We start from the raw sequence: 27,988 nt of genomic DNA on the forward strand, positions 1-27,988 counted from the left end.
CCTCACAGATGATGCCCCATCTTGCCACTGTTGCTGTCTGCCTGCCTTCCTGCCTACCATCAAGTTGCTTCCTCCATCATGCCGCAGCCACTATGATGGTACTACTGCTGCCCGACAATAGTTGCCATATGGCTGGTGCTTCTGCCACCACCATAGCTAATCCCCAACTGTCACCACTATCATAGATCCAAAGTCGCTTTGGTCAAAACTTCGTTTGAATGCTGTACTCGTCTCCTTCCAGCATTCAAATTTATGGGCTATGGCGAGGTGAAATTCGTTATCACTAAAGTCTTGCAAGAATTATTCCTACTTGAAAACCATTTCAAAACTGGGATCCAAAGTCGAAGTCACGAGACTTCAGTGATAATGAATGTTACCTCACCGGAGCCCATACATTTGAATGCTGTATGGAAGTGTATTCAAACAAAATTTTGACCGCAGCGACTTTGTATCTATGATCTGAAGCTCACTTCACTCACTAGTGTTGGACGTGAATTGCGAATATCTGAACTTTGAGAATTCGCAAATATTTAGAATATAGTGATATACAGTATGTTCGTATTTTTGAATATTCAAGATTTTTTTTCTTCTGAACCCATGATCCCTCCCTACTTCTTGCTTGTGGGCCAGGGAGAAGGCTGCAACATCCCTAGCAACCAATAGGAAAGTTGACTACCCCTTACTATATAAAAACCTCCCCAGCAGCCATTTTCTACAGTTTATTTTTAAAGCTCTGAGAGAGATAGCAGTGTCATTGCTGTGCTCTGTGCTTTCCACACTACATTAGATAGTTAGATAGCTTATATATATAATACAGATAGTTAGTGGGAGGTAGTCAGTGTAGGTTAGATAGTCATATAGTGTAGCTGTTGCAATGCAGGGTGTTAGGTAGTGTGATAGTCCATACATGCATGCTACAGACATAGTGCTGTAATGTCACCACAATACATAGTGCACCAATCAGTAATATGTAGTCAGAACTGCTAAAATGTGAAGTTTCACATATTGTGCCAAAATATTCGCATCATTAGTGCTGATTAGCGCATTCGCGAATATATTGGAGCACTCTATCTGCATATAAAGCTATTATCAATGTTCTGCCGTGCCAACCATTTTCTCCAGTCTCCGGAAACTTCTAGCAGCTTGGAAAATGTAGCAAAAGTGACCCACGCCTGTATTGCACGCGCATTAGGGGAATATTATATTGCCGATTTTCGCAATCAATAAAATTATCGTGAATTCTCGAATATATGATAAATATTCTACAAAATATTTGCGAAATATCGCAAATTCGAATATTGCCACTGCCGCTCATCACTAGTCACCACTAATAACCCTATGCATTGGCCACTTCTACTGCTACCGTATTTTTCGCCCTATAAGACGCACCGGCCCATAAGACGCACCTAGGTTTTTGGGGAGGAAAATAAGAAAAAAATATTTTTAACCAAAAGGTGTGCTTTTGGTGGGTTTGGAACTAATGGTGGTCTGTGGATGGCACTATTACTGGAAATCTGTGGATGACGGACACTGTTATGGGGGATCTGTGGATGACGGACACTGTTATGGGGGATCTGTGGATGACGGACACTGTTATGGGGGGGATCTGTGGATGACGGACACTGTTATGGGGGGATCTGTGGATGACAGACACTGTTACAGGGGGATCTGTGGATGACGGACACTATTATGGGAGATCTGTGAATGATGGACACTGTTATGGGGGAATCTGTGGATGACGGACACTGTTACAGGGGGGATCTGTGGCTGGCACTGTTACAGGGGGATCTGTGGATGGCACTGTTATATATGTGCCATCCACAGACCCCCCCCCACCCCATAACAGTGCCATCCACAGACCCCCCCAGCCCATAACAGTGCCATCCACAGACCCCCACCCCTTAACTGTGCCATCCACGGATGTTATCCACAGATCCCCCCCATCCCGCCGCCGCCCCAATATACAAATATGTACTATAGCCCCGCCCCGTCGCTCCAGTGCTGCACAAATATAAAATGTCTTATTCAATTAAAAGTGATTACACATGCCCCCCACTCCTAATAGTACCGTACATCTTAATAGCTTCTGTACAATGCCGGCAGGCAGGCCGGGCGGCTGGCGCATCGCTCACTGACGTCACTTGCCTTCGCCGCCTGCTTCATTCATAAAGTAGGCGGCGCAGGCACGTGACATCAGGGAGTTACGCCGCCGCCCGCCCGGCCTGCCTACCGGCATTATACAGAAGCTATTAGGATGTACGGTAATATTAGGAGTGGGGGGGCATGTGTAATCACTTTTAATTGAATAAGACATTTTATATTTGTGCAGCACTGGAGCGGCGGGGCGGGGCTATAGTACAGTGACTGCACCGCCCCGCCGCAATTGCCGGCCCCCAGCTCCTCCTCCCAGTCCCTCCCCCGCTCGCTCGTACATTGCAGACTGCGATGTTAAACTGTCAGCATTCGCCCCATAAGACGCAGGGGCATTTTCCCCCCATTTTTGGGGGTAGCGCATGCTGAGAGGCCACCGGAATAAAAGTATGACATGTAGTACTTTTATTCTGGCGGCCTCTCAGCATGCATTGCCGTGCTGCCGCCGAAACTCCACCCCGGCCCATTATAGTCAATGGGGCCGGAGCGGTAGTCTGGGGGCACGTGTGTACTAGCGGCAGGACGGATCCGACAGGCTGTGCACCCGCTGGAACAGCCTGCCAGAGGTCCGTGCCGCTAGTGTGAAAGGACCCTAAAAGTAAGTATTTTTCTAGGCTCGTTCAGAATGAGACACTTTTTTTAATGACAATTTAGATTTTGGACCATTATCTCCAGTAGTACATGCGTAGTACTATAGATAAGGAATCCAGATAACTATTTTTTATATACCTACTGGTCCCCAATCCCCCTCTGTCAGCGCTCAGAGCTGGCTGAAATACATTGTCAGGACTGCTGTGCATGAGCAGGAGTCCTCTCCATTATGGTAGTACATCACAGCAGTCCGGACTTCAGTGCAGCTTTGGACTGTGACAAAACTGAACTGACGGAGTGCGCCAGAATGCATTCCATTTGGTTTGGTTACACAAAAGCGCTGCAAGAGTCATGGGATACTGTTTAAGACGGACATTTTGACGGACACAATAGAAAACGGATCTGGCGCCCATTGATTTACAATGGTTTTAGTCCCAAATCAGTCTTGGTCAATTTAGAGATAATACAACCGGATCCATTTGAGAATGGATGCAGCCAATTGTATTATCCTAATGGAAGCGTTTTTGCTGATCCCTGCCAGATCCAGCAAAAGTGCGTAATGGCAATAATTGGAGTGGATAATAGTAGATAAGGGGTCATTTAGTGTAGAGGATAAAGTTTGGTTAGGCTACAATCTCATAAAGGGAAGTTCACATACAACTTTGAATAGCAGTTCATCTCCAATAATACATTTTATAGTTTACTAGCACAGAATGGGATCATGCATTTTTTTGCTGTATTATTGCATTTTGTTACAAATTTGGACTGCTTGAATACTCACATGAACAAGAAGTGGCAGGTACTTTATCAAGATAAATTAGAGCTGCATTTGGACTTCTGGTATTCTGATACTTTGCCCCATTGGAAATGTAAAGAAAGTAAGTTGGCAGATTTGAGCCCTCTCTGCAAGTGACTGTGTCTTAGGGCTCATGCACACGACCGTCTGTCCCCCATGGCCGTATTGCGGCTCGCATACGGCATGTCTGCAATACACGGGCACCGGTCGTGTGCATCCCGCATCACGGATCGCGGACCCATTCACTTTAATTGATCCGCAATCCGGGAGATGCGGAACGGAGGCACAGAACTGAAGCCCACGGAAGCACTACGGAGTGCTTCCGTGGGTTTTCTGTCCGTGCCCCCGCACTGCAAAAAATTTGTACATGCACTACTTTTTTGCGGTGTTTGGATCTTTTGAATGTTTTTGGATCTGTCTGCGGCCGCTGCACGGATGTTGCCGCAATTTGCGGTCCCCAATGCACGGAACGGCCAGCACACAGTTGTGTGCATGAGCACTTAGGGTTATGCAAAAAGCCATTCACAAAACCATGGCGGTGTCTGGCTTCAGTGATATCAGATGTTGACATTGCTGGGGCCCAGTGGAGCATAGCAAGTCTGCAGAAGGAGGGTTAAGCTGGTAATTCATCTTCCCATTGCAGGTCCTGCAGAATGGACGGGGGATGGGGGGTCCTGCACAACCCCTTAAAAGGGAATCTGTCAGCAGTTTTGAGCCCATAGTACTGCTAACAGCTCTCTTTAGGTTACAAGAGTGCAGATATACCTAGAATGATGGTCATGTACAGTAGGTTGCATGATCAAGAAATTGAAGTGTTCATCTCTCAGAACTGCGATGGCAAGTGCTCAGGAGGTGGTTCCTTTCTGTTTAGTGCCCCGGGCTCTCTTCAGCAAATGCTTTAGGCTGGGTTCAGACCTGAGCGTTTGGGATGGAGCGCTCTGTATGCGCGATTGTATGTGCGTGTACAGGCGCGGCTCCGGAACAAGCGAACGCCCATTGTCGCGCGTTCCCGCTGAAGTCTATGTACAGGAACGCGCGACAAGACGCCCCAAAGAAGCTCAAGAACTTGTTTGAGCGTCGGGCATTTTACAGCGCGATCGTACGCTCTGTAAAACGCCCAGGTGAGAACCCTTCCCATAGGGAAACATTGGTTCTTGCCTGTTGAGCGTTTTACAGCGCGTAGGAACGCGCTGTAAAACGCTCAGGTGTGACCCCAGCCTTAAAGTCCCTTCCTCTGCTCTGGATGATAGCTTAAGCAATCTCCTCTCTAAGTATTTCTCAGACCAGAGGGGAGGGCACGAGAAGAGTCAATGAAGAGAACCCAGGGCACTAAACATGAAGTGACCGCCTCATTGGCACTTACAGTAATGTACTTTGATTTCTCAGTTATACAACTTGCATGGCCATCCCTCTAGGTATAGGTATATCTGTACGCCTCTCACTTTCACTGATATAGTACTTATAGGTAGGGATATCACTGCATATATAGGAACTTACTCCACAATACAGTTGAAATAAAGACTTGGCTCTCAAAACTGGAAACTCATTGCAAATATACACATACGTGACATTTCAGCCCTGACTTCTAGATTATCCTCAGACATGGATTGCTTGCACTTGTATGTAACCATAAATATAATTTATAAAGAAATTGTGCGCTCACTGTGGGATGGGGCTATATGATTTGTTTATCACATGAAGATCTCAATGTATACAGTGTCCCATCAAATGTAATGGTTGTCTATGCAGTCATGAAACATGCAACCTGCTGTGACTGCAAAGTGACCATTGCAAAAAAATAAATTCTGTTGGATTTTTGGTCCAGTTTGCAAGTCAACACAACTTTGCCCTTATAAACTACAATGCAAGTCACATGCAACATGCCTTTCACTTTTCTGTGTTGTGGTCGTTTTTATAGCCAAATCTTAGCTTTTACCCCTTACTGACCCAATGATTTTTCATTTTTTTCTTTTACAAACGGCCTTTCATGAGCCAAAACTTTTTTAATTTCACACAGTTCACACAGCTGTTGTTTTTTGCAGGACAAGTTGTACTTTCAACTGGCATCGTTCAATATTGCATACAGTGTAATGAGAATGGTGTGGAACTGGGGAAAAAAACACTATTCCACAATTTAAAGGGTTTTGTTTTTATGACATTTTCTATGCAATAAAACTGACCTGTTAACTTACTTGTGTGGGTAAGTATAATTACAGAGATACCAAATTATTAGTTATTCTTGTGTTTTAATACTTATAAAATGCTAAAGAACTTTATTTTATATTGTTTATTTGTATTTTAATATGGGGAAAGGAGGTTATTAGAATTTTTATCTTTTTACTTTTTATATTTTTAAAAACTTTTTTTCACTTTTTTAATATTTATTTTTAGTTTCCCATACAATTGTCTGATCATTTCTCTGATGGACCACAATGATTTCACATCGCAGCCTAATGGAGATTCATTATGTTCTCTGGGCTCCATAGGAACTTTTCTATGACAAACCTCGAGGCTGCAGTAGTAACCGAATAGCTACCTTGATTTCAGCAAGGGGGTTAAATGTCCACACACGTCATTATTGCCGATCACAGTCTTTGCCATGGGATGCAGCAGGCACCCGGTGGCTACGACAGTCGCTCAGCTCCTGAGCGGACGCCATCTTTAGAGCCCCATCTTGCACTGTACATGTACAATGCAGGTTCTAAAGGTGTTAAAATAGCTTGCCCTGCAAGTTGCAGAAAATTGTCCCACGTTTTTGGTATCATGACTTTGAAATTTACAGTCGCACAACACGTCACATAAACCTGGATTATAAGTGAGTGTTTTTATAGTGACTGCAGGAGGTCAAAATTTTATCATTTAACTTTGTGAGTATGCATGACACTGTATCAGAATAACAGGGCTCCAACTGTCCTATATACATACACAGTGAAGTCAATCATCCAAAAATGTTCAACATATTTAAATTAAAAAAAGCAAATCTATGAAACAAGTAGAATATATATGATAACTTACGGATGCACTCTGGAGGTTGTTCCCATTTTCCTTCAACGCACTGAACTTTTGGGGAGCCATGCATCTTATATCCTCTGGCACATTTCATGGTAACAATGTCATTACTGTAATATTCTTCCTTTGGATCTATAATTTCAGCATTTTGTGGACTGTACGCAATAGGACATTTTTGTCTTTTTTCTAGGAGTTAATAAAAAGGATTTTAAAATGAGCATTATTTTTTCAATGATCTTCTTAACCTTCATCCACATCTCCTGCTGCAGCCATGTTACTTCTCCCAAACCCCAGTCATGACCTATAGCTCTGCTTGTAGCAAGGCTTATCATTTCTGTTGATTACATACCACGATGAATACATGTTTGTGACCTGTCACACATATACGTACTGCGATATATGCACTACTATAAATTATCATATTCAATGGCTATATACAATGTGATAATACAGCGTGTATTTACATGTAACAAACTGACAATTGTGTTTATTTTCCACAAATATTGTTTTGTACTTTTTGCACTAGCCTATGCAAATTAAACTTTTCAGTGTGCCAATGTGACTGGCATGCAGTTACATCTAAGCACGAATCTCTATCACGTATTCTGTAACATATACTGGAGAAAAAACTACTGTATGCAGCGGCATTTGGCAGAATTCCAGCATCCATAATAGAAACTTATCACATCCTATTAAAGCCAATAGTATTCAGAGGCAAAGTTGGTGTCCAGCGTATGCCGGATCCAGTGCTGCATTTTTTTATTTTCCTATATAGGAGCAGAAAAACTGATCCGCACCGTAGATGTGAATCTAGCCTAGAAAAGATGTGAAAAAAATGTGGCACAGGATTCCTTCCAGGTATTCATTTTTTACAAGTCATGCTAATGATTAGTGTTTAATGAAGCGAAGCATCCAAAGTGGAATTTAGTCCAAATTTTATGAAAAAAATTGTTTCACCAAGATGTAGCTTCCTAAAATGGTGGCTGGAGTTGTCTTAGAAAGAATGGGGGAAAAAAACCTTCAAAAACTTGCTTGTGCAGAGGCAGTCTGCTTCTCTCTTGATTGAAAAAGACCTACTGAAGATCTGTGTTGAGAGTGATGACGTCACTGCGCACAGTCAGCGTAATTACATGGTGATGTCACGACGTCATCATATGTGACGTCATCACGCTCACCGCAGGTCCTTTGGTGGGTTTTCTTCAATCAAGACGGAAGTGGACAGCCTATCAAGTGGCTGAGGTGAGCATAATTTTTTAACCCCAGATTAACCTTCTGAGCACCTGAATGTGAGTCTCAGATGCTGTGATCAGCGCTGAATGTGGCATCTAAGCAGTTAAATGAAGGGAGAAGGGATGATCGCCATTCCCCGTCATCATGGCCGCTCCGTACAATGAAAAGTGAAGTTGACTAAGTTCGGCAAAGCTGCCAAATCGAATTTTTGAAAACTCTGCTTGTCTTCAACTTATAGTCAAATGAGTAAAAGTCGCACAGTGCATGCAACTTGCGGTACACAAAGTCAGCATGTCTGGATTTTTTTGCAACTGTTGCATTGCAGTTGTAGCATATCAAGTGTCGCATTGCAACACTATTGACATACGTTACATGGAATGTTGCGCAGTTAGTGACCGCTCTGGGAATGCAGCCTGTACAATTCCATAGCCCCCTGATTTACAACCACACCCCTTTCCCCAGTGTAAGGCCTCATGCACACGACCGTAGTTATGGTCTGCATCCGAGCCGCAGTTTTTGCGCCTCGGATGCGGACCCATTCACTTCAATGGGGCCAAAAAAGACGCAGACAGCACTCCGTGTGCTGTCCGCATCCGTTGCTCTGTTCCGAGGCCCCGCCCAAAAAATATAGCATGTCCTATTCTTGTCCGTTTTGCAGATAAGAATAGGCATGTCTACAACGGGCGGCTTTCGTTTTTTGCAGATCCTCGGTTTGCGGAAGGCAAAAAACGGCACGGTCGTGTTCATGAGGCCTGACCATGAGCAAAATCTAATAGTGACAACAGAAGCTTATTTTAGACAGGAAGATCTGTATGAAGTATGTAGTGATACTGCATATTGTATTCTTACTGTATAGTTTTGTTTATTACTTTATTTAGAAAATGGAAATGTGAACCCTATTCCTTATCACTATTGTTCTACCCAATTAAATAGTACTGTATAGGCAAAAATACAATATCTGTCTTTTCATTTGAACCCAATGAAGGAGAAATTGAGGCTGGTTCAAGAGACTGGTCAACTAGAAAAAGAAAATAAATTCATATGGCTGTGCATTAAATGATTAAAATCAGATGTTATACTTTCTCCTCTGCTCTCTTGTCATATGCTAAAAATACGAATTTTTTAATTCTTACATTTTTTCTTTTACATCAAAGGGTTTAATTAACCAAAAAATTGAATCAAGCTTTCAAGTACTATTAGAAATACTCCAATGATAAATAGTGTTTGCAAGAGATTTATTTTATGCTGAGCTCTTTTGCAATAATGAAATAAAAGAAATGTAATCTATAGTGTTAAGCGAGCATGCTCAGCCGAACTGCTGTTCGGCTCGAGCATCGCTATGCTCGGCACATGGCGGTACTCGGCCGAGTACCGTATGTGCTCGAGCGCCATGCTCGAGTCTCCTCCCCGCACGTTTCTTGGCTGCTATGCATTACAGTGATTGGCTGGCACCCGATGGTGCGTGTTCGGCTCATTATTAGTCAGGGAGAGCTGCGCTTAGGAAGGGACAGATAGTGTAGGGAGTGTGATCACAATCTATTTAGTTGAAAAACGTTTCAAAGACCCAAGAGTCCTTTTAAGGACTATTGTGTGTGTGGTGGCAGCAATATAATATAGCCATCAATATATATTTTTTCCATACTTTTCCATACTTTTTCTATAGAGGGTGTCTGCAGTGACTTCTGACATCTGTGCAATACCTTGTGTGTGTCAGGGCCAGAGAAAGAAAAAATATAAGTGAAAACTAGTATATTTTTTCCATACTTTTCCATACTTTTTCTATATACTGTGCTTGCTGTGAACTGTGACATCCGTGCTACATTTTGTGTGTCAAGCGTGTATATAACATTTAATATGAAGAAGGCGAGCATTAAGGGACTGGGAAGTGGCTGTGATGCTGATGGTTCACGCAGAGGCCGTGGCCTTGGGCGCGTTGAAACTGTGCCTGCAGCCTGAGCACAAGAAAAACAATCATCCACGATACCTAGCTTCATGTCCCAGTTTGCAGGGCGTTGCAGGGCAAAACTCTTGAAGTCAGCGGGACCAGGTGGTTGGTTGGATTGCAGCAGATAATGCTTCCAGTCGGTTAAGCACCACCCTGTCTTCCACCAAGTCCAGTCTCAGTAGCCAAGAGTCTGGTCAACAGGATCCTCACCCTGATCCTCCTTCCTCCCACCATGAAGGGTCTGGCCAAACAAGTGATCCCACACTCGGATATTCCGAGGAGCTCTTTTCATCGCCATTACTTGATTTGGCCCTCTCGCCAAGCACGCTTGAAGAGGGACATGAGATCTTGTGCCCTGATTCCCAACCTCTTCAGCATCCACAGTCACAAGAAGTTGACAGAGGGGAACGGCAATTAGTGTTTAATGAGGTGGATGATGATGACACAAAGTTGCCATTGAGTCAACCGCAATTACTGTCTCAAGAGGTTAATGAAGAGGATGATACAGAGTTGTCAATAACGGAGGTTGTGATTGGGTCAACAAATCAGGAGGATGATCAGAGTGAGGAAGTGAAAGAGGACTTGGTGGACAATGAGGTGGCTGACCCAGCCTGGGAAGGTGGAAAGCCGAGAGAGGACAGCAGTACAGAGGGGGAGCGATCTGCAGCACCGCAACAGGCTGGAAGAGGCAGTAGGTTGGCAAAAGAGAGAAATCAGGCCACACTAAACAGGCCCACAACTGTTTCACGGAGCACCCCGTTGCGTAAATCTCCCTTGCCAAGTGGTAGGTGTTCCGCAGTATGGCGCTTTTTTGAAGAAAGTGCGGATGACAAAAGAATAGTAGTTTGCAACCTGTGCCACACCAAAATGAGCCGGGGCGTGAACACTAGCAACCTCACCACCACCAGCATGATCCGCCACATGGCATCCAAGCACAGTAATAATTGGGACGAACGCCTGGGTCCACAATCTGTGTCTGCGGGTCAAACCACTGCCTCTTCTTCCCCTATGGTACATGCTGGCCAATTGCCTGTTGAAGGCACAGGCGAGGATGCCTCCCACCCGGCACCTGGACCTTCGCAAGCACCATCAGCAACCACATCCACTTCCCTGTCCCAGTGCAGCGTTCAAATGTCCTCCCCCAGGGATTTGAACGCAAGCGCAAATACCCAGCCACCCACCCCCAGGTCATAGCACGTAATGCGCAACTTTCCAAATTACTGGCCCTGGAAATGTTGCCATTTAGGCTTGCGGACACTGAGGCCTTCCGCAGCCTGATGTCGGCGGCCGTCCCGCGGTACTCTGTCCCTAGCCGCCATTATTTTTCAAGGTGTACCATGCCCGCCTTACACCAACATGTGTCCCGAAACGTCACACTTGCCCTGACCAACGCAGTTACTGGGAAGGTCCACTTAACCATGGACTCATGGACAAGTGCATTCGGGCAGGGACGCTACATTTCCCTGACGGCAGACTGGGTGAACGTTGTAGAGGCCGGGAGCGAGTCGTACCCTGGGATGGCACAGGTGCTACCAACGCCGAGGATTGCGGGCCCTACGTCGATCAGGGTTTCCGCCAGCACCTACGTTAGTGGCTCCAACACCCACTTCTCCACCTCCTCCTCCACTTCTACCTCAGAATTATCCGCATGCAGCACCAGTCATCAGCCGGTAGCTGGAAGCAGTGTAGCACTGCAGTGTGGAAGCGTCAACAGTCATGCTGAAGCTGATATGCTTACGGGAACAAACAGCACACCGCCGCAGAGCTGTTGCAGGGGATAAGAGACAAGACTGAGCTGTGGCTCTCGCCACTCAACCTACAACTAGGCATGATTGTGTGTGATAATGGCCATAACTTTGTGGCGGCTTTGGAGCTCGGCAAGCTCACACACATCCCATACCTAGCCCACGTCTTGAACTTAGTGGTTCAGCGGTTTCTCAAAACCTACCCCAATTTGCCTGAGCTACTGGTAAAAGTGAGCCGCGTGTGTGCACATTTCTGCAAGTAAATAGACACTGTTGTGCGACGTAAGCATGCGCTGGAACTCCACGTTTCACATGTTGGCCAGGCTTTGTGAGCAGCAGAGGGCAGTAGTGGAATACTACGCTAATCAGAAGCAAGGAGTGGGCATGGGTGTCTGACCTCTGTGAGGTTTTAAGAAACTTTGAGGAATCAACACAGATGGTGAGCGGCGATAACGTTATTATCAGTGTAACCATCCCACTTCTGTGTCTACTCAAACGCTCGCTGCTCACAATTAAGGCCGACGCTTTGCATGTGGAAGAAGTGGAAATGGGGGAATTAGACATTACACAGGGTGATAGCCAGACCACCCCCTATCCGTTTTCTCAGCGCGAAATGGACAATGAAGAGGAGGAGGAGGAACAGGAGAGGGTTGCCTCCGCTACAGAGGGTAGTACCCATGGAAGTTTAATTCCATCTGTTTACCGTGGGTGGGCAGAAGAGGATGATGACAGCGAAGTCTTGCCTGTTGGGACTCTGGCACACATGGCTTACTTCATGTTAGGCTGCCTTTCCCGCGACCCGCGCGTTATACGCATTTTAGACAACACGGATTACTAGGTGCTCACCCTTCTTGACCCCCGCTACAAAGAGAACTTGTTATCTCTCATTCCTCAGGTGGAGAGGACGAGCAAAACGATGTAATACCAGAAGGTCCTTGTGGAAAAATTGCTCCAAAAACTTCCATCTGACAACGCTGGCGGCAGAGTCCGTACTTCCTTGGGCAACCGAGGAGGGGAGACAAGGGGAACACACAGTAGTTCCAAGAGAGGCAGGACAACACTCTCCAAGGCCTGGTACAGCTTCATGACACCCCGCCAGCACCCTCACCCTGATGCGCGGCCTAGTATCACAAGGAGGTAAAAGTTTTGGAAGATGGTGAAGGAGTATGTAACAGACCGTGTCAGCATCCTCAGTGATCCCTCAGTGCCTTACAACTACTGGGTGTCCAAGCTGGACACGTGGCATGAACTGGCGCTGTACACCTTGGAGGTGCTGGCCTGCCCTACCACCAGCGTTATGTCTGAGCGGGTATTTAGTGCTGCTGATGGCATTATAACTAGGGATGAGCGAACCCGAACTGTATAGTTCGGGTTCGTACCGAATTTTGGGGTGTTCCTGACACGGATCCGAACATTTACGTAAAAGTTCGGGTTCGGGTTCGGTGTTCGTGCTTTCTTGGCGCTTTTTGAAAGGCTGCAAAGCAGCCAATCAACAAGCGTCATACTACTTGGCCCAAGACGCCATCACAGCCATGCCTACTATTGGCATGGCTGTGATTGGCCAGTGCAGCATGTGACCCAGCCTCTATTTAAGCTGGAGTCACGTAGCGACGCACATCACTCTGCTCTTATCAGTGTAGGGAGAGGATGCAGCTGCTGTTAGGGCGAGATTAGGCAGGGATTAACTAAAAAAAAACACTTAATGAAGTGACCGATCTACAGCTGTGAATCATTCAACTTCTGCTAGTTAATTGCTCACTGTTTTTAGGCTGCCCAGAGCGTTTTTCTGTCACTTTTTTCTGGGGTGATCGGCGGCCATTTTGTGTCTTGTGGTGCGCCAGCACAAGTTGCCACCAAGTCCATTTAACCATCAATAGTAGTTGTTTTTTTATTGCTATATCCTACATCAGGGGCTTGGCTGTGTTATTGTCACCCCTAGAATTTTCTATATTTTATTAAGGGGTGAAATTCACTTGCAAAAATAGCAATCCCCTAAATCTGGTGTTCCAGCTGTGGCTAGCCAAGTGTAATACTGTCTGCTGTCTGGCAAAGGATATATTTTTTTCTGGGGTGAAATTCAATTGCCAAAATAGCAATACCCTAAATCTGGTGTTCCAGCTGTGGCTGGACAAGTTTTTTAGTGTCCGTCAAAGCATAGTTTTTGTTCTGGGTTGAAATTCAATTTCCAAAATAGCAATATCCTAAATCAGTGGTTTCTGCTGTTGCAGGCCAAGTGTAAATCTGTCCGTAAAAGGGTATATTACACAAACTGTTAAATTACAATTGCTGAAAGCATAAGCCTTTAAATTTGCACGCACTATTGTGCATCTCACATAGTGTATTTCTGTCCGTAAAAGGGTATATTACATTCAAGATGCAAATTCAAGTGCTGATAGGGTCATCCTCAATAACTTCACACGCTACCGGGACAGGAGCAGGGACAGAAGCTGACATCACAGGTCATGTGACCTTCAGTGGAATCTGAGAAGGGAGCCACTGCAGATGCAGTAAGTGCATTGTAAAGCCCTTACATTTGCCCAGTTAGAAACATACAAAAGCCCAAAAAATAACTTAGACAACCTCTTTAAGAGTAGGGCTGTGTTGAGGAAGAGTTGAGACGTATGCATATATACCCATACATGCATGCAATCACGTGCGGCCATGTATGGTATATATGCATACATGTACTACCGCATCCTGGGATGATGTGCACAGATGTGCCAAGCATCTGTGCGCGTTTGCCCATGGGTGCCCACAGGGACTCATGGTGACCCCTGTGGGAAATATATGCACCCTTAGCATATATACTGTGGCCCCCTTTTCTATATATATATGTATATGTATTTCTATAATCCCCCTTTATAATATGTATAGGGCAGTGGCCCCTTGTATACATGTGTATACATATTAGGATATGTATACATGTATATAACTGGGCCCCTTATGCCCCCTGATGTGTGTGTATTTGTCCCCTATGTTGGTGTATACATGTGTATGGATGTGCCCCATGCATCCATACACATATATAGATATATATTATATGATATTCCCCCCCCCCCCTCCATACATCTGAAACCAGATGCATCCGTGTGAATGTCCCCCAAGCATTCACACAGATGCAATCTGGTTGATTGTATCAGAATGACCAGACTAAGGTCTGGTCATCCTGATAACTTCAAAGGACTCAGATTCCACAGAATCTGAGCCCTTTGATATAATTGTCACCAGCGCCGCTGGAGACAATTATACATGATAGAAGGAGAGGAGGTTTCTCCCCTTCTTCTATTATGCGCATTCCGGCAGCGAAATTAACATCTCGCTGGCCGGAATGCTAAATACCACAGGCGGGAGATCAAAGGCTTCCCCCGCCTGTTGGTATGAAAGCGCGGCCCCGATGCGCTCGTTCAGGAGACGCACGGGCCGGCGCAGTGACATCATCTCACTGCGACGGCTCACGTGTCTCCAATAGTGTGGGCGGTGCGGCAGTGCGGGCCGTGGGATATAAATATCCCATGGACCCAGCACTGGGGAAGAAGAGCCGTGCCGCCCCCCCGCCGTTGAAGGAGATCCCCCTTAGACGAACGAGCGACCCCTGGACTAACGAGCATCAATCCTAAGTATCACTCCATATACCCTCCGGACCCCCCTGCATTACCCTCCGGACCCCCCTACAATATACCCCACTACTCTCTCTCCCTATATACCCCCTACCACTCTCACCACTATATACCCCCCTATTACTATATATACCCCACTATATACCCCACTACTCTCTCTCTCCCTATATACCCCCTACCACTCTCACCACTCACTATATACCCCCCTATTACTATATATATACCCCACTACTATATACCCCACTACTATATACCCCACTACTATACTCCCCTGGTAACCCTATCCTCCCCTGGTAATCCTATACTCCCCTGGTAACCCTATCCTCCCCTGGTAACCCTATCCTCCCCTGGTAACCCTATCCTCCCCTGGTAACCCTATACTCCCCTGGTAACCCTATCCTCCCCTGGTCCCCTGGTAACCCTATATACCCCTATAACCCTTTAATGCTTTGAGGTCGGCTTACACCCTTGTAAGACCACCGTTAACCTTTGTCTACCCCATAGGGACAGTTTATAGTACTAGGTGGGTGGGCTGTTAATATTGAATGTGTGTATCGTATAGTTAGTTTATGGGCGGAATTGGGAACGTGTAGTGTAGTTAGAACCGTATTAGTGTGTTGTTTACATATTGCTGTGTGCTGCTATAAATATATATATCTATTCCATTGATATAGATATATATAATTATAAGCAAATATTAGACTGTTATAGTGTGTTAATAAATACTGTTATATTTGTATCTATCTGTGTAACGTGTAGTTATTGGCAATAGTTAGTAAGGCGCATGCAGCTAGTGTAGCGATCAGTGTAAGGCATAGTGAAAATATTGTTATTGTTATATAAAGGCATAAATAGGCGGAGTTATCAATAGCTGACTCCTCCTATTTATGAATATTAATTACCGATATTTGCATAAATATTGGTGATTAATATTCCCCCTTTACATTGGCGAGCCAGGCCCACTGCTAAGAGTTTGTTTTCTGGGTTTGGGTTTGGTGAGGAGAATCGCTTACGCCGTAAACTAGTCAGACAGGAGGGACGCGGTCAGTGGATTCTGAGCGTCCATTGCCTGATAGTTCGTACGGGTAAAGCGTTTTTTTTTTCAATCAGAACCAGACACAGAGCAATCTCTACAGCAGAGAATCTATAATATTTTCAGATTTTTCCGTATTAATATTTTCTGATTCCCTTACACGCCCACTGGAGAGAAGTCATCACCTACACCACTGAAGAGAGAACCATCGTCATTGAAGTCGAACAGAAGTCGTCTGGCTGGTCGGGAGAAGGCGTTCCGAATATTGAAGGACCTCCTCCACGCAGCAAAACAGCACAACCAACAACGACACCAATGAAGATGGCCTCTCGTCAAAAAGTAAGTATGAACTTCGCCACACTGCAACACCTCAGCAAACATAGCACATACAACCCCATCATCCCCACCACGTACAAATCCACTGAGCTGCTATGGTCCACCTTATTGGACCAGGCATACGCTCATGACAAACTCTGCATTAATCGCAGCATGTTTAAAAAAACCAAAAAACGGCTCCAAATGTTAGCCAAATTGGTTCACACCTTTGAGGATATCATTTGGAAGCCGGAACATCTGGAAACACTTAACAGCACGGCAAAGGCAGAGGAAGTTTCCAACACTGCAAACTTCCACTGCAATTGTTGTGTTGAGAACATTAAACAGTTACACACATTATAAACACAACTACAAGAGAAATCCCAGTGTACGGTCGAGAGGGGCAGGGAGATTTGCGTGTTAGAGTCTAGACTCTCGGACAAGGAGAGTTTCTACTCTGACATGGATAAGGAACTGCTCAGACTGTACACTGAGATAAACCAGTTCAGAAACAATACGGTATCTATGGATAACATGATTGTTCAACTTCGAGAGGACCTGACTGCAAAAACGCAAACCATTGCGGATTTGCAGCAGGTCATCTCGAATCTGTCACGGCCTGGTGCTAACAGTATGGTGCCCACGAAACAGGTTTGTGTTTCGAAAATGGCACAGGGGGAGATAGCGGCGACAGCGCCAAGATCTTCCACGGATCAAACATCCGATACAGTAGACACTAGGGGACGGGTGGAACGGACGATACATTTCACCCACACACCCAGGGAGAATAGTAGCAACCGATCCCAGGAACAGGGCAACGATTGGAGAGAGGAAAGTGGTTGGCCATTTACCACTTCCAATCCGCCAACGCGTCCGGAAAGACAGGAAGATTTTTATCCTAACCATTCCAGTATGGAAAGGATAAACTTCCTGTTACGGATCTGCAAGGAGATCCCAAAATATGATCCCAGTGTAGATCCGTTTACTTCATGTGATATCTTCGAGGGTCACTGTAACAAGTATTCAGTGGCTCACGAATATCGCATGGAGTTATTCAAGTTATGGTTACCTACACACCTAAACCAAAGGTATGAGGTAACGGGGAGGACGCAACCCATGAATGGACAGTTTTATGACAAGGAGGAACGTCTCTCCATACTCATGAGACTGGCAACGGGCCATTGGGACGTCACTCCGGATATCCTGTCCAAGTTCAAACCCACTATACATGACGAACCTCTGTCTATGTGTAGTCGGTTTGAAGCAATGTACAGAAGGGTTACAAAAGATCACGGTATCGGAATTCCACAGGGTATGATACGTATGTTTGTGGAAAAATTCCCATACCTTGACACTGCAATCCGGTTGAGTGCAGCTAGGGAGCCATCCCTCACGGATGCTGCTATGATTATTGAGCAGTGCAGACAGGATACACTGCTCAATAAGAAATCTGTCAAAGTGACGGAGCGTGCGCCGGTACACGATTCATCTCAGGATGAACGGGTACAGCACACAAAAGGTAACTCGGCTATTCGCCCCACAGCCCCGCCATTGGAAAGGATGGGAGGCATTCGATGCTTCCTATGTTTGCAATATGGGCACATAAAGAGGAATTGTCCACAATGGTCACGTAATAACCGGACTAATTCTGAGAGAACAGGCAATAATAACGGTTTCAAGATGAAACCTAATTATGCCAAATCAGGGGGGGAATATGTTGAGAGAAATCTGGGATATTCACAGGTCCAGACACCAAAACGTGTGTCTGTGGCGAACGTTCCAGCACATTCGGTAACGGGTGTGGAATCCCCGGAATCCACACCAAGGTTCCATAGCAAGAACCCACAAGTGGCAGTATGTACCTCACAGGTACCTACGGGGAGTCTGGTGGAAATTGACTGAAGATCAGGGATTCCCTAAAGATCTGGCGCCAGTATGTCCTATCATACTGGATTCTTCAGGGAGACCCCACATAAAAGCCAAAATAAAGAATCAGGACACTGAAATCATGCTTGACACTGGTGCGGAAATCTCCATTACCAATGTCAAACATGATTTACATCCCAACAGCCCTCAGTGTGTGGTGATCGGATTTGATCACCAACAAGGGGGAGTGAAGGCCCACAGAATAGAGGAAGTAATCGTCCAGATCACCAGTTACATGACCCTTAGGATCCCCATGTGGTATTACCCCGGTTCTGACAACATTATCGGAACCGATGTAATGACACAAAATGGGTGGATCCTGGATCTGGCAAATTGCATTGTGTGGAAGGGTCCCAGACGAGCTAAGGTGTTTGTTATCCAACGCCATTGTCTGGGACCACCTTTGCAAGCAGTAGAAAATTCTACTGACATACTCGAACACAAGTGGCCTGAGGTCTCACATAATCTAGACCTGGAGCCTATTGTGTACGAGCATCCCGAACTGTGGGCCCAGAGCAAAAATGACTGTGGCAGACTGATTGGAGTTCAGGTGGACATTCAGGGTCCTGACCCTCCACCTCAACGCCAATACCGATTTCCACCAGAAGCCACCCATTCAATTATGGACACGGTCCAGGAGTTGAAGACTAGGGGTGTGGTTATTGAGGGTAATTAAAAATGCAACAATGCCCTCTGGCCAGTCAAGAAAAAGGACACTAGTGCATGGAGGCTCACCATAGACCTCCGGATCCTCAATAAATACACCCCAATGTCAGCTCCAGTGGTGGCCCAGACTCCCGACATCATGGCCAGAATAAGCGGCAAAAGCCGCGTATTCTCGACTCTAGATGTTGCTAACGGGTTCTTCTCTATCGAACTCACGGAGTCATGCCGGTACAAATTTGCCTTTACGGTGGGGGACAAACAGTACATGTTTGCTGTACTGCCTCAGGGGTTACACAGCAGCCCCACGTATTTTCATCAGGCATTGGCGGCCGTACTGAGTGTGTTCTCACGACCGGAATGCCTTCTACAATATGTGGATGACCTGCTCTTGCATACAGAAACCATAGAGGAACATTTGGTTCTGTTGAAAGAGCTGCTGGGACTCCTGACAAAGTCAGGACTCAAGCTGAGTCCCCATAAGGCAAATTTGGCCAAAGCGGAGGTAACCTTCCTTGGGGTCCAAATTTCCTTTGGAACCAAAGAAATCATGACAGCCCGTGTGGAAGCCATGGTGAAGCTACCCAGACCCGGCACTCTTCAGGATTTGAGAAAATTCCTGGGGGTGGCCAACTTTATTTGGGAATTCATAGAGGACTTTGCTGCCAAAGCAAAACCTCTCTATGATCTCCTTAGAGGGGAAGAACCCTCAATCAAAGGCTGGTCCGAGACACAGGAAGAGGCCTTTTCAATTTTGAAAAGGGACCTATCCTCTGCACCTGTGTTGGCTACTCCACATCCAGATGGGGAAATGGCCATACAGGCGCATGCAGGGATGGAGTCTATCGCAGCGGTCCTTCTTCAGAAAGTAGGGTATGAGGCCCGACCACTGGGATATTTCTCCAGGCTACTTTCACCCGTCGAACGAGGGTTCGATGAATGTGCCAAACAATTGGCAGCCATACACTATGCCGTCAAGACTACCGAGCATATTGTAGGCTTCCGACCCCTCACCTTGCAGACTCCACATTCTCCTTTAGCCCTCTTGCTCCGTGATACTCTCCCTGGAGTCTCCCAACAGAGATTCGGGAGATGGATCATGGATCTCAGTGGCCGGAATCTGCAGGTGGACCATAAGGCCAAGTATGTTCTGTCTCAGTTGCTAAACCTGACTGGAACCGAACATGACTGTGGCCAACCCGAACTGGACGACTCTCCACAGATGTTCAGAACCGACAGATGTCCAGATGACAGAGTCATCTTTGTTGATGGCTCTCGATTCTATTTGGAAGGAGAATATGTCACGGGTTTTGCTGTACTGGACGAGACCACTGGTACCCAGAGTCTTGTCAGGCTACCGGGTCACATGTCAGCACAGCGTGCAGAGCTAGAGGCGGTCAAAGAAGCTCTGCTTCTTCAGCCCCCAGGGAAACGAACTATATACAGCGACAGCTCGTATGTAGTTCGCTCCCTCACCCTGCATCTTGACATATGGAAGAAGAGAGGCTTTGTAGACAGCCAAAACAAACCTCTGGCTCATGTGTCGGTCCTGAAAGAGCTGTGGGAGTGGGGCATGGCACATATGACGGAAGCAGCCATTATCAAAATCCCGGCACATCAAAAAGGCGATGAACCTTTGATAATGGGAAACAACAAGGCAGACGAGTTGGCCAAACTAGCGGCAGTGTCTGGTACCCTCCGGGAACCGGGCATGGTGCCGCTACCAACTCACCGGATTGCAGCACGTACCCATCTGAGTGACGGCCCGGTGTCATTTGAAGAGGAACAATCTAAGGATCCTCTTCTAATGACACACATCAAATCACCTCAACACCCCTGGTCTGTACAACAAGGGATCCTGTGTTACGATACCGGTACTCAGCAACTTCCTCTTCCGGTGGTCCCGCAACATCTGCAAGCAGAACTGACGCGATTGAACCACCAACTGTTTGGACACCTTGGCCGGAATAAACTCTTGCCTCTCCTGAGAGACAAATTATACTGGCCAGGGATGTCCCATTCAGTAGAGGAGGTTACCCAACAGTGCCTGGTGTGTGCTCAAGTCAACCCAAGGGCATCCGCCCTGAAACCAGTGTTGCAACAGGTTCCACCTGCGGATGGTCCGTGGTCCGCGATACAAATCGATTTCATTGGACCATTACCAACCGGAAGTCGTAACTGCCGTTACGCATTGGTAATAGTGGATGTCTTCTCGAAATGGGTAGAAGCCATCCCCACGGTCAATGAAACGGCTTCCACGACTGCCCGTGTTCTCTGGGAACAGGTTCTGTCACGATGGGGTATCCCCAGAGTGATAGAATCAGACAGAGGGACACATTTTACGGGTAAGGTAATGAAAGCGCTTTGTGGTCTCTTAGACATAAAGCAAAGGTTTCATGTGCCTTACCACCCTCAGTCAGCGGGTATCGTGGAACGGATGAACCGGACCATCAAAACCCGGCTTTCCAAGGCGCTGCTGGAGAAGGGTTCCTCTTGGGTAACCTATCTTCCAGCAGTGCTGATGGGTATTCGAGCCACCGAAGCCTCCAGTACCGGTATCTCCCCGTATGAACTGATGACCGGACGTAAGATGCCCCTATGTCTCCCCAACGAACCTCAAGTGTCAGAGCCCACGAAAGATGCCATCGCCAGAGACATGTTTCTCCAACAGGTTCAACAGAACCTGAAAGAGCTACTGCCTCACGCAGCAATACGGCTACACAAACCGTATCTACAGGGGGAAACGCCAATGCCCGCTGTAGGAGAAATGGTGATGGTAAAAGTATTCCGTCGGGCTGGCCCCTGGGACGCAAACTGGGAAGGACCATACAAGGTCCTTGAAGTAATGGGAGACACCATGCTGAAAGTGCAAAGGCCAATCACCAACAAAAAGAAATCCCATAGACGGCAGGAACTCTTGTGGATTCACATCGACCAAGCCAAAGCCACCCGAGCTTCCCCAACTCAATAACATATACCGTTCTGAGTTAGGTGAAGGGGGGGAGGGGTAATAGGGCTTGGTGGGTCGATGATAAATCCATTCCACTGATCACACTCCATCTAATTACAGAACACAAGAGGGAGACACGCCATGGGACCACTTGACCAGGGAAGAGCTAGGCATTCTCTGAACGGGATATGTCTCCAGCTTGTGACACTGGCGGTAAGCATGTTGACGGCAGGGTCGGCCTCTTCAGGGGAGGGCCTGGGGACTAACATTGATATGGCAAACATATCACTTAATGGACCCGGCCTTTTAATGGTGGAATGTTTGGGTGGCAAAATCCGGAAACCATACGAGAACTTCGCCTTTACTTCAGGTCAGTGGTATCTGTATGGTTTCCAAAGAGAGGGTTTTGCCAACGGTGTAATTCAGCATTATACCCCAGTGGAGAATGTGTCTGCCATTCAACATGACTTACACGCCCTCTGTCTCAAGGAATTTAGGCATTTTCAGGACTCAGACCCTACACCTATCAAATCCTTAAGATGGGTATCTAAAGACCCACACTTGCACCCATACCAGCAAGTGAGAGCTAACACTACTACGGTGTTATGCACTAAGAAGGGAATACTGAGTCCTGAAGATGTCACTGGGGCAGAGTACAGTGGTTGGCACATCCTGAAGGCTACCTTCCTGGAGAAGGATAGCCTAGACAGGTTAAGGGTTAGGACATATTTTGATAGGCCCATTCCAGTAAAAGGCACCCTGAAGGCTTATTGCATGTTAAGAGATTCCCAGATGATTATCACCAGGGAATCCAGTTACGTTCAGGGACATGTGTCCACTGATTATTTACGAACCAATATAATGATGTTAAAATTAAACTGCAGTGACTCTGGTCAAGCCATCTGGAACGATCAGAGTGGTCTGGTGAAACTGGAAGGCTTATATCGAGCCACAGTTTTAAAGGTACGGACCGACGCAAAGGACCCCAGGTATGCTCGGTTAAGGGGATCTCCATCCATACGGTCTTTCATGATCACCATCATGAGAGACAACTGTGTTTCTGAGGTGACAGGATACTATTTTGTCACCTATGCTCACTGGGAGCAAGAAACCCAGATGGTGATGTTGGACACTAATCCCTGGAGTTGGGATTTGGTGTGCAACGGGATAGACACCCCTACGGTGGATGTATGTATGGATGGATGGTACTCCTATGACTGAAGAATACCGGGTGAGGTATGTGTTTTCCGATTGGAAGGACCCCAGGGGTAGAGATATTAACTTTGACATCAATATAGATGGTTCGTTTAAATGGCCTTTTTGTGAGACAGCAGAAGAGGGGTGCTGGACCTTTACTCAGTGGGTCTATCTGTCCCAAACAAAACCTGTAGGGAAGCTAGTGTTACAGGCTGGAGAAAACGATCAGTGGTACCCCTTCAAAGGAAGGGGACAGATCTGTGCAACAGTGGTGAGGGTCCCCTACGATACAGAAGATCTCCAACCGGTAAAACCACATTCCGACTCTTGCACCGCCCCTATCCATCAATTGGCAGATCCTGTAGCTCCTCAACTGTCATCCCCCTGGAAAATCATCACGGACGCCAAATTCATCCTATTTACCTGGAGAATTTCCGTAGATGACTTCCGAGTTGACCATTGGGATCACAGGTGTGAGGAGTTCGTCAGGAACCAAATTGACATGGTAAGAGGTTGGATAGAGGCGGGACAAGAGGTAAGAAAAGACGACCCCCCACGCAGGAAGAACAGGGGGAGGAGAGATCTAGTGGCTATGGGACTTGGCGGAGGCGCTTTGGGAGTGGGCGCCCTGAACACTATGGATATGGAAGTCCTGAGAAATAAGCTTGGAGAAGTTGCGCGACATGCCGGGGAAGGATTCAGGACCCAGCTTGATGTAAACCACGACCTAGAGGGTTTACAACATTCGCACATTGATGCCACCACCTCTCTATCTTCTGCTATACGTGAGAAGTTTAGGAGGTTAGTGGTGGGTCTGTTAGAGGAGCAGGATCGGGCTCAGCTTGCTCTGGCGTGTACGCAGGTCCAAAGCGAACTCTCGGACAACCTTAAACATATTGTCTCAGCACTACACAACGGCCACATCCCATTCAACCTCCGCCAGCGAATAAGTCCACTGATCTCTCCTTTCGCCATCAACCATACCAACTGGTGGGCGGTTCAGTGGCATGGGTGTCGAAATTCAACCTGTACTGCTTCGTCATTGGCACCTGTGTCCGGTCGCACTAGACAGGGATACAGTGTCATCAATCTAGGTACGGTGATGAACAACCGAACGGTACTTCATCCCCAGCTCCCCTCGAGCGTTCTAACCTATGAAGAAGGCCATCCTTCTTTGTTTGACACAGAAGGATGTTGGTTGAGAGAGGATGCCATCCTATGTCAGGGTGGTCGAGATCGGGTGCTTGGGCACCAGTGTTGGAACACCGAGGGGACCTGTGAGATGAAGGTCAACCCAATACCTTCATCCTCTTTAAAATACTTGGGACAGGGATATTGGTGTTGGTACCAAGGGAATAATGGGTCATATACAATTTATGGATTCAATTGTACCGAGCGAGGAACACTCTTCCCCGGAGCGTACTGTACCCTTAGCCCCGTTCTAGGTCTGGACGTCGCAGGACAGCAAGGAAGAACCCCAATCACCCCGGAAAGAAGACTCGACATCCGCCCCGATGTTCCCGTGAGACTTCAGAAGATTCCCCTTGGCCTCGGCAAAGAACTTAAACAGCTCCTGATGGATTTCAGCCAAGAGGAAGAAATCTTACAACATCTTCGGGAGACGGAGAAACAGGCCACTATTCGACTTACCCATGACCGAATGAAAATTACCGCAGTTGCCACAGCTTTGGACAAGGACTCAAAGATCTCATGGTGGGAGAGTCTTTTTGGATACAGTCCTAAGGCAACCTCGTTTTTTAATTTGCTGATACACCCGGTGATAGTGCTACTGGTTCTGGTCGGTCTCATGTACATAGGACTGGGGTGGATGTACCGGAGGGTCAAGAGACTAACGGACCAACTAAGCCAGAACCAGACGGCACTTCACGAACACAATCGCCGGAGGCTCAGGACTTGATTTCACCAAGCCCTGAAGCCGAGGAAGATTCTAAAGACAGGACAATTCATGTGGGGGGGGGGGGGGGGGGGATTCAGGATGGAAAATCTCTAATTGATCTTGAGACCCTATGTGATGTATATTGGACTGGTGCGTATGAGGTTTTGGGAGGTACACCCTGCCCATCCTGAGACCTCATAGTATTGCATATAAATGTTTTTGGGTGTGGGTGGGTTGGAGGAGGGGAAGGGGAATTGTGATAGATGTTTTGTATGAATGGGGATTAGATTAGGACACGACAGGGACAGGGCCCCTCTGTTTGTCATTTGCCACCTTGAACCCTGGAATAGTGAAGTTTATAAGGGAAGGGCTGGATGTGTAGTGTGGCGGAGGTGTTCTCCACCGTTAGAATTTGGGTTCCGAGACATCACCCCGCTCTATGGAAGAACTGACCTGCCTAGTAAAGACCTACTAACCTGTCCATGGGAGTACCGCACCTACCCAGACTGAACACAAGATGTTGGCAAAAGTCGTACCTGAAGGTTGGCGCAGTAAAAGACTAAGGTTGCGAAGGTCAACCCGCTCCAGATTCCTTTGGGGCGGGATGGACTTGAAGATCGGCAGCATTGCTGAGAGACAGTAAGAGTGTGGTCACCCCAACCCCAGGGGTGGCTAACAACGGAAGACCAGTCAAAGACTGCAAGGGTCAAGCCGCTCCGGAAGTCCAAGATGACAGTAGGAGGGACTGATCAAGATAAAAGAGGTCAAGAAAGTTCTAAAGAAGAAGATGGTGTGCCCGGTGGATGGAGGAGTAGGTTACGGTGAACGGCAGGTCAGAGGAAACCTGGAGGGGTGATGTCTAGGTACCTAAGAACCTGTTGGACACTACAGTTCTTCCTGAACTATCACTGAAGATGGGGTTGAGGGGGAAGGGGAGGCAAATACATCTCAACCCTTCTCCCAAGATATTGTCGTATTTCCGACAACAGGGGGATTGTTGAGGAAGAGTTGAGACGTATGCATATATACCCATACATGCATGCAATCACGTGCGGCCATGTATGGTATATATGCATACATGTACTACCGCATCCTGGGATGATGTGCACAGATGTGCCAAGCATCTGTGCGCGTTTGCCCATGGGTGCCCACAGGGACTCATGGTGGCCCCTGTGGGAAATATATGCACCCTTAGCATATATACTGTGGCCCCCTTTTCTATATATATATGTATATGTATTTCTATAATCCCCCTTTATAATATGTATAGGGCAGTGGCCCCTTGTATACATGTGTATACATATTAGGATATGTATACATGTATATAACTGGGCCCCTTATGCCCCCTGATGTGTGTGTATTTGTCCCCTATGTTGGTGTATACATGTGTATGGATGTGCCCCATGCATCCATACACATATATAGATATATATTATATGATATTCCCCCCCCCCCCCCCCCCTCCATACATCTGAAACCAGATGCATCGGTGTGAATGTCCCCCAAGCATTCACACAGATGCAATCTGGTTGATTGTATCAGAATGACCAGACTAAGGTCTGGTCATCCTGATAACTTCAAAGGACTCAGATTCCACAGAATCTGAGCCCTTTGATATAATTGTCACCAGCGCCGCTGGAGACAATTATACATGATAGAAGGAGAGGAGGTTTCTCCCCTTCTTCTATTATGCGCATTCCGGCAGCGAAATTAACATCTCGCTGGCCGGAATGCTAAATACCACAGGCGGGAGATCAAAGGCTTCCCCCGCCTGTTGGTATGAAAGCGCGGCCCCGATGCGCTCGTTCAGGAGACGCACGGGCCGGCGCAGTGACATCATCTCACTGCGACGGCCCACGTGTCTCCAATAGTGGTGTGCGCGCGCGCCACCCTGTGGGCGGTGCGGCAGTGCGGGCCGTGGGATATAAATATCCCACGGACCCAGCACTGGGGAAGAAGAGCCGTGCCGCCCCCCCGCCGTTGAAGGAGATCCCCCTTAGACGAACGAGCGACCCCTGGACTAACGAGCATCAATCCTAAGTATCACTCCATATACCCTCCGGACCCCCCTGCATTACCCTCCGGACCCCCCTACAATATACCCCACTACTCTCTCTCCCTATATACCCCCTACCACTCTCACCACTATATACCCCCCTATTACTATATATACCCCACTATATACCCCACTACTCTCTCTCTCCTTATATACCCCCTACCACTCTCACCACTCACTATATACCCCCCTATTACTATATATATACCCCACTACTATATACCCCACTACTATATACCCCACTACTATACTCCCCTGGTAACCCTATCCTCCCCTGGTAATCCTATACTCCCCTGGTAACCCTATCCTCCCCTGGTAACCCTATCCTCCCCTGGTAACCCTATACTCCCCTGGTAACCCTATACTCCTCTGGTAACCCTATACTCCCCTGGTAACCCTATCCTCCCCTGGTCCCCTGGTAACCCTATATACCCCTATAACCCTTTAATGCTTTGAGGTCGGCTTACACCCTTGTAAGACCACCGTTAACCTTCGTCTACCCCATAGGGACAGTTTATAGTACTAGGTGGGTGGGCTGTTAATATTGAATGTGTGTATCGTATAGTTAGTTTATGGGCGGAATTGGGAACGTGTAGTGTAGTTAGAACCGTATTAGTGTGTTGTTTACATATTGCTGTGTGCTGCTATAAATATATATATCTATTCCATTGATATAGATATATATAATTATAAGCAAATATTAGACTGTTATAGTGTGTTAATAAATACTGTTATATTTGTATCTATCTGTGTAACGTGTAGTTATTGGCAATAGTTAGTAAGGCGCATGCAGCTAGTGTAGCGATCAGTGTAAGGCATAGTGAAAATATTGTTATTGTTATATAAAGGCATAAATAGGCGGAGTTA

At 46.7% G+C, this 27,988-nt stretch overlaps 1 protein-coding gene across 13 annotated transcripts in view; it reads right to left on the minus strand.

The window, feature by feature from the left end:
• The window catches only part of CFH (complement factor H), a 1,589,177-nt gene that overhangs the window by 1,247,423 nt on the left and 313,766 nt on the right, over positions 1–27,988 (minus strand). For all 13 annotated transcript variants that reach the window (XM_040407275.1, XM_040407278.1, XM_040407279.1 and 10 more), the window contains one exon: positions 6,554–6,733. In XM_040407275.1, coding sequence (XP_040263209.1) covers positions 6,554–6,733 — 180 coding nt within the window. The remainder of the gene's footprint in view (positions 1–6,553; positions 6,734–27,988) is intronic.

This window comes from Bufo bufo, chromosome 9, assembly GCF_905171765.1.
Source record: "Bufo bufo chromosome 9, aBufBuf1.1, whole genome shotgun sequence".
In the NCBI taxonomy this organism is placed as follows: Eukaryota; Metazoa; Chordata; class Amphibia; order Anura; family Bufonidae; genus Bufo; species Bufo bufo.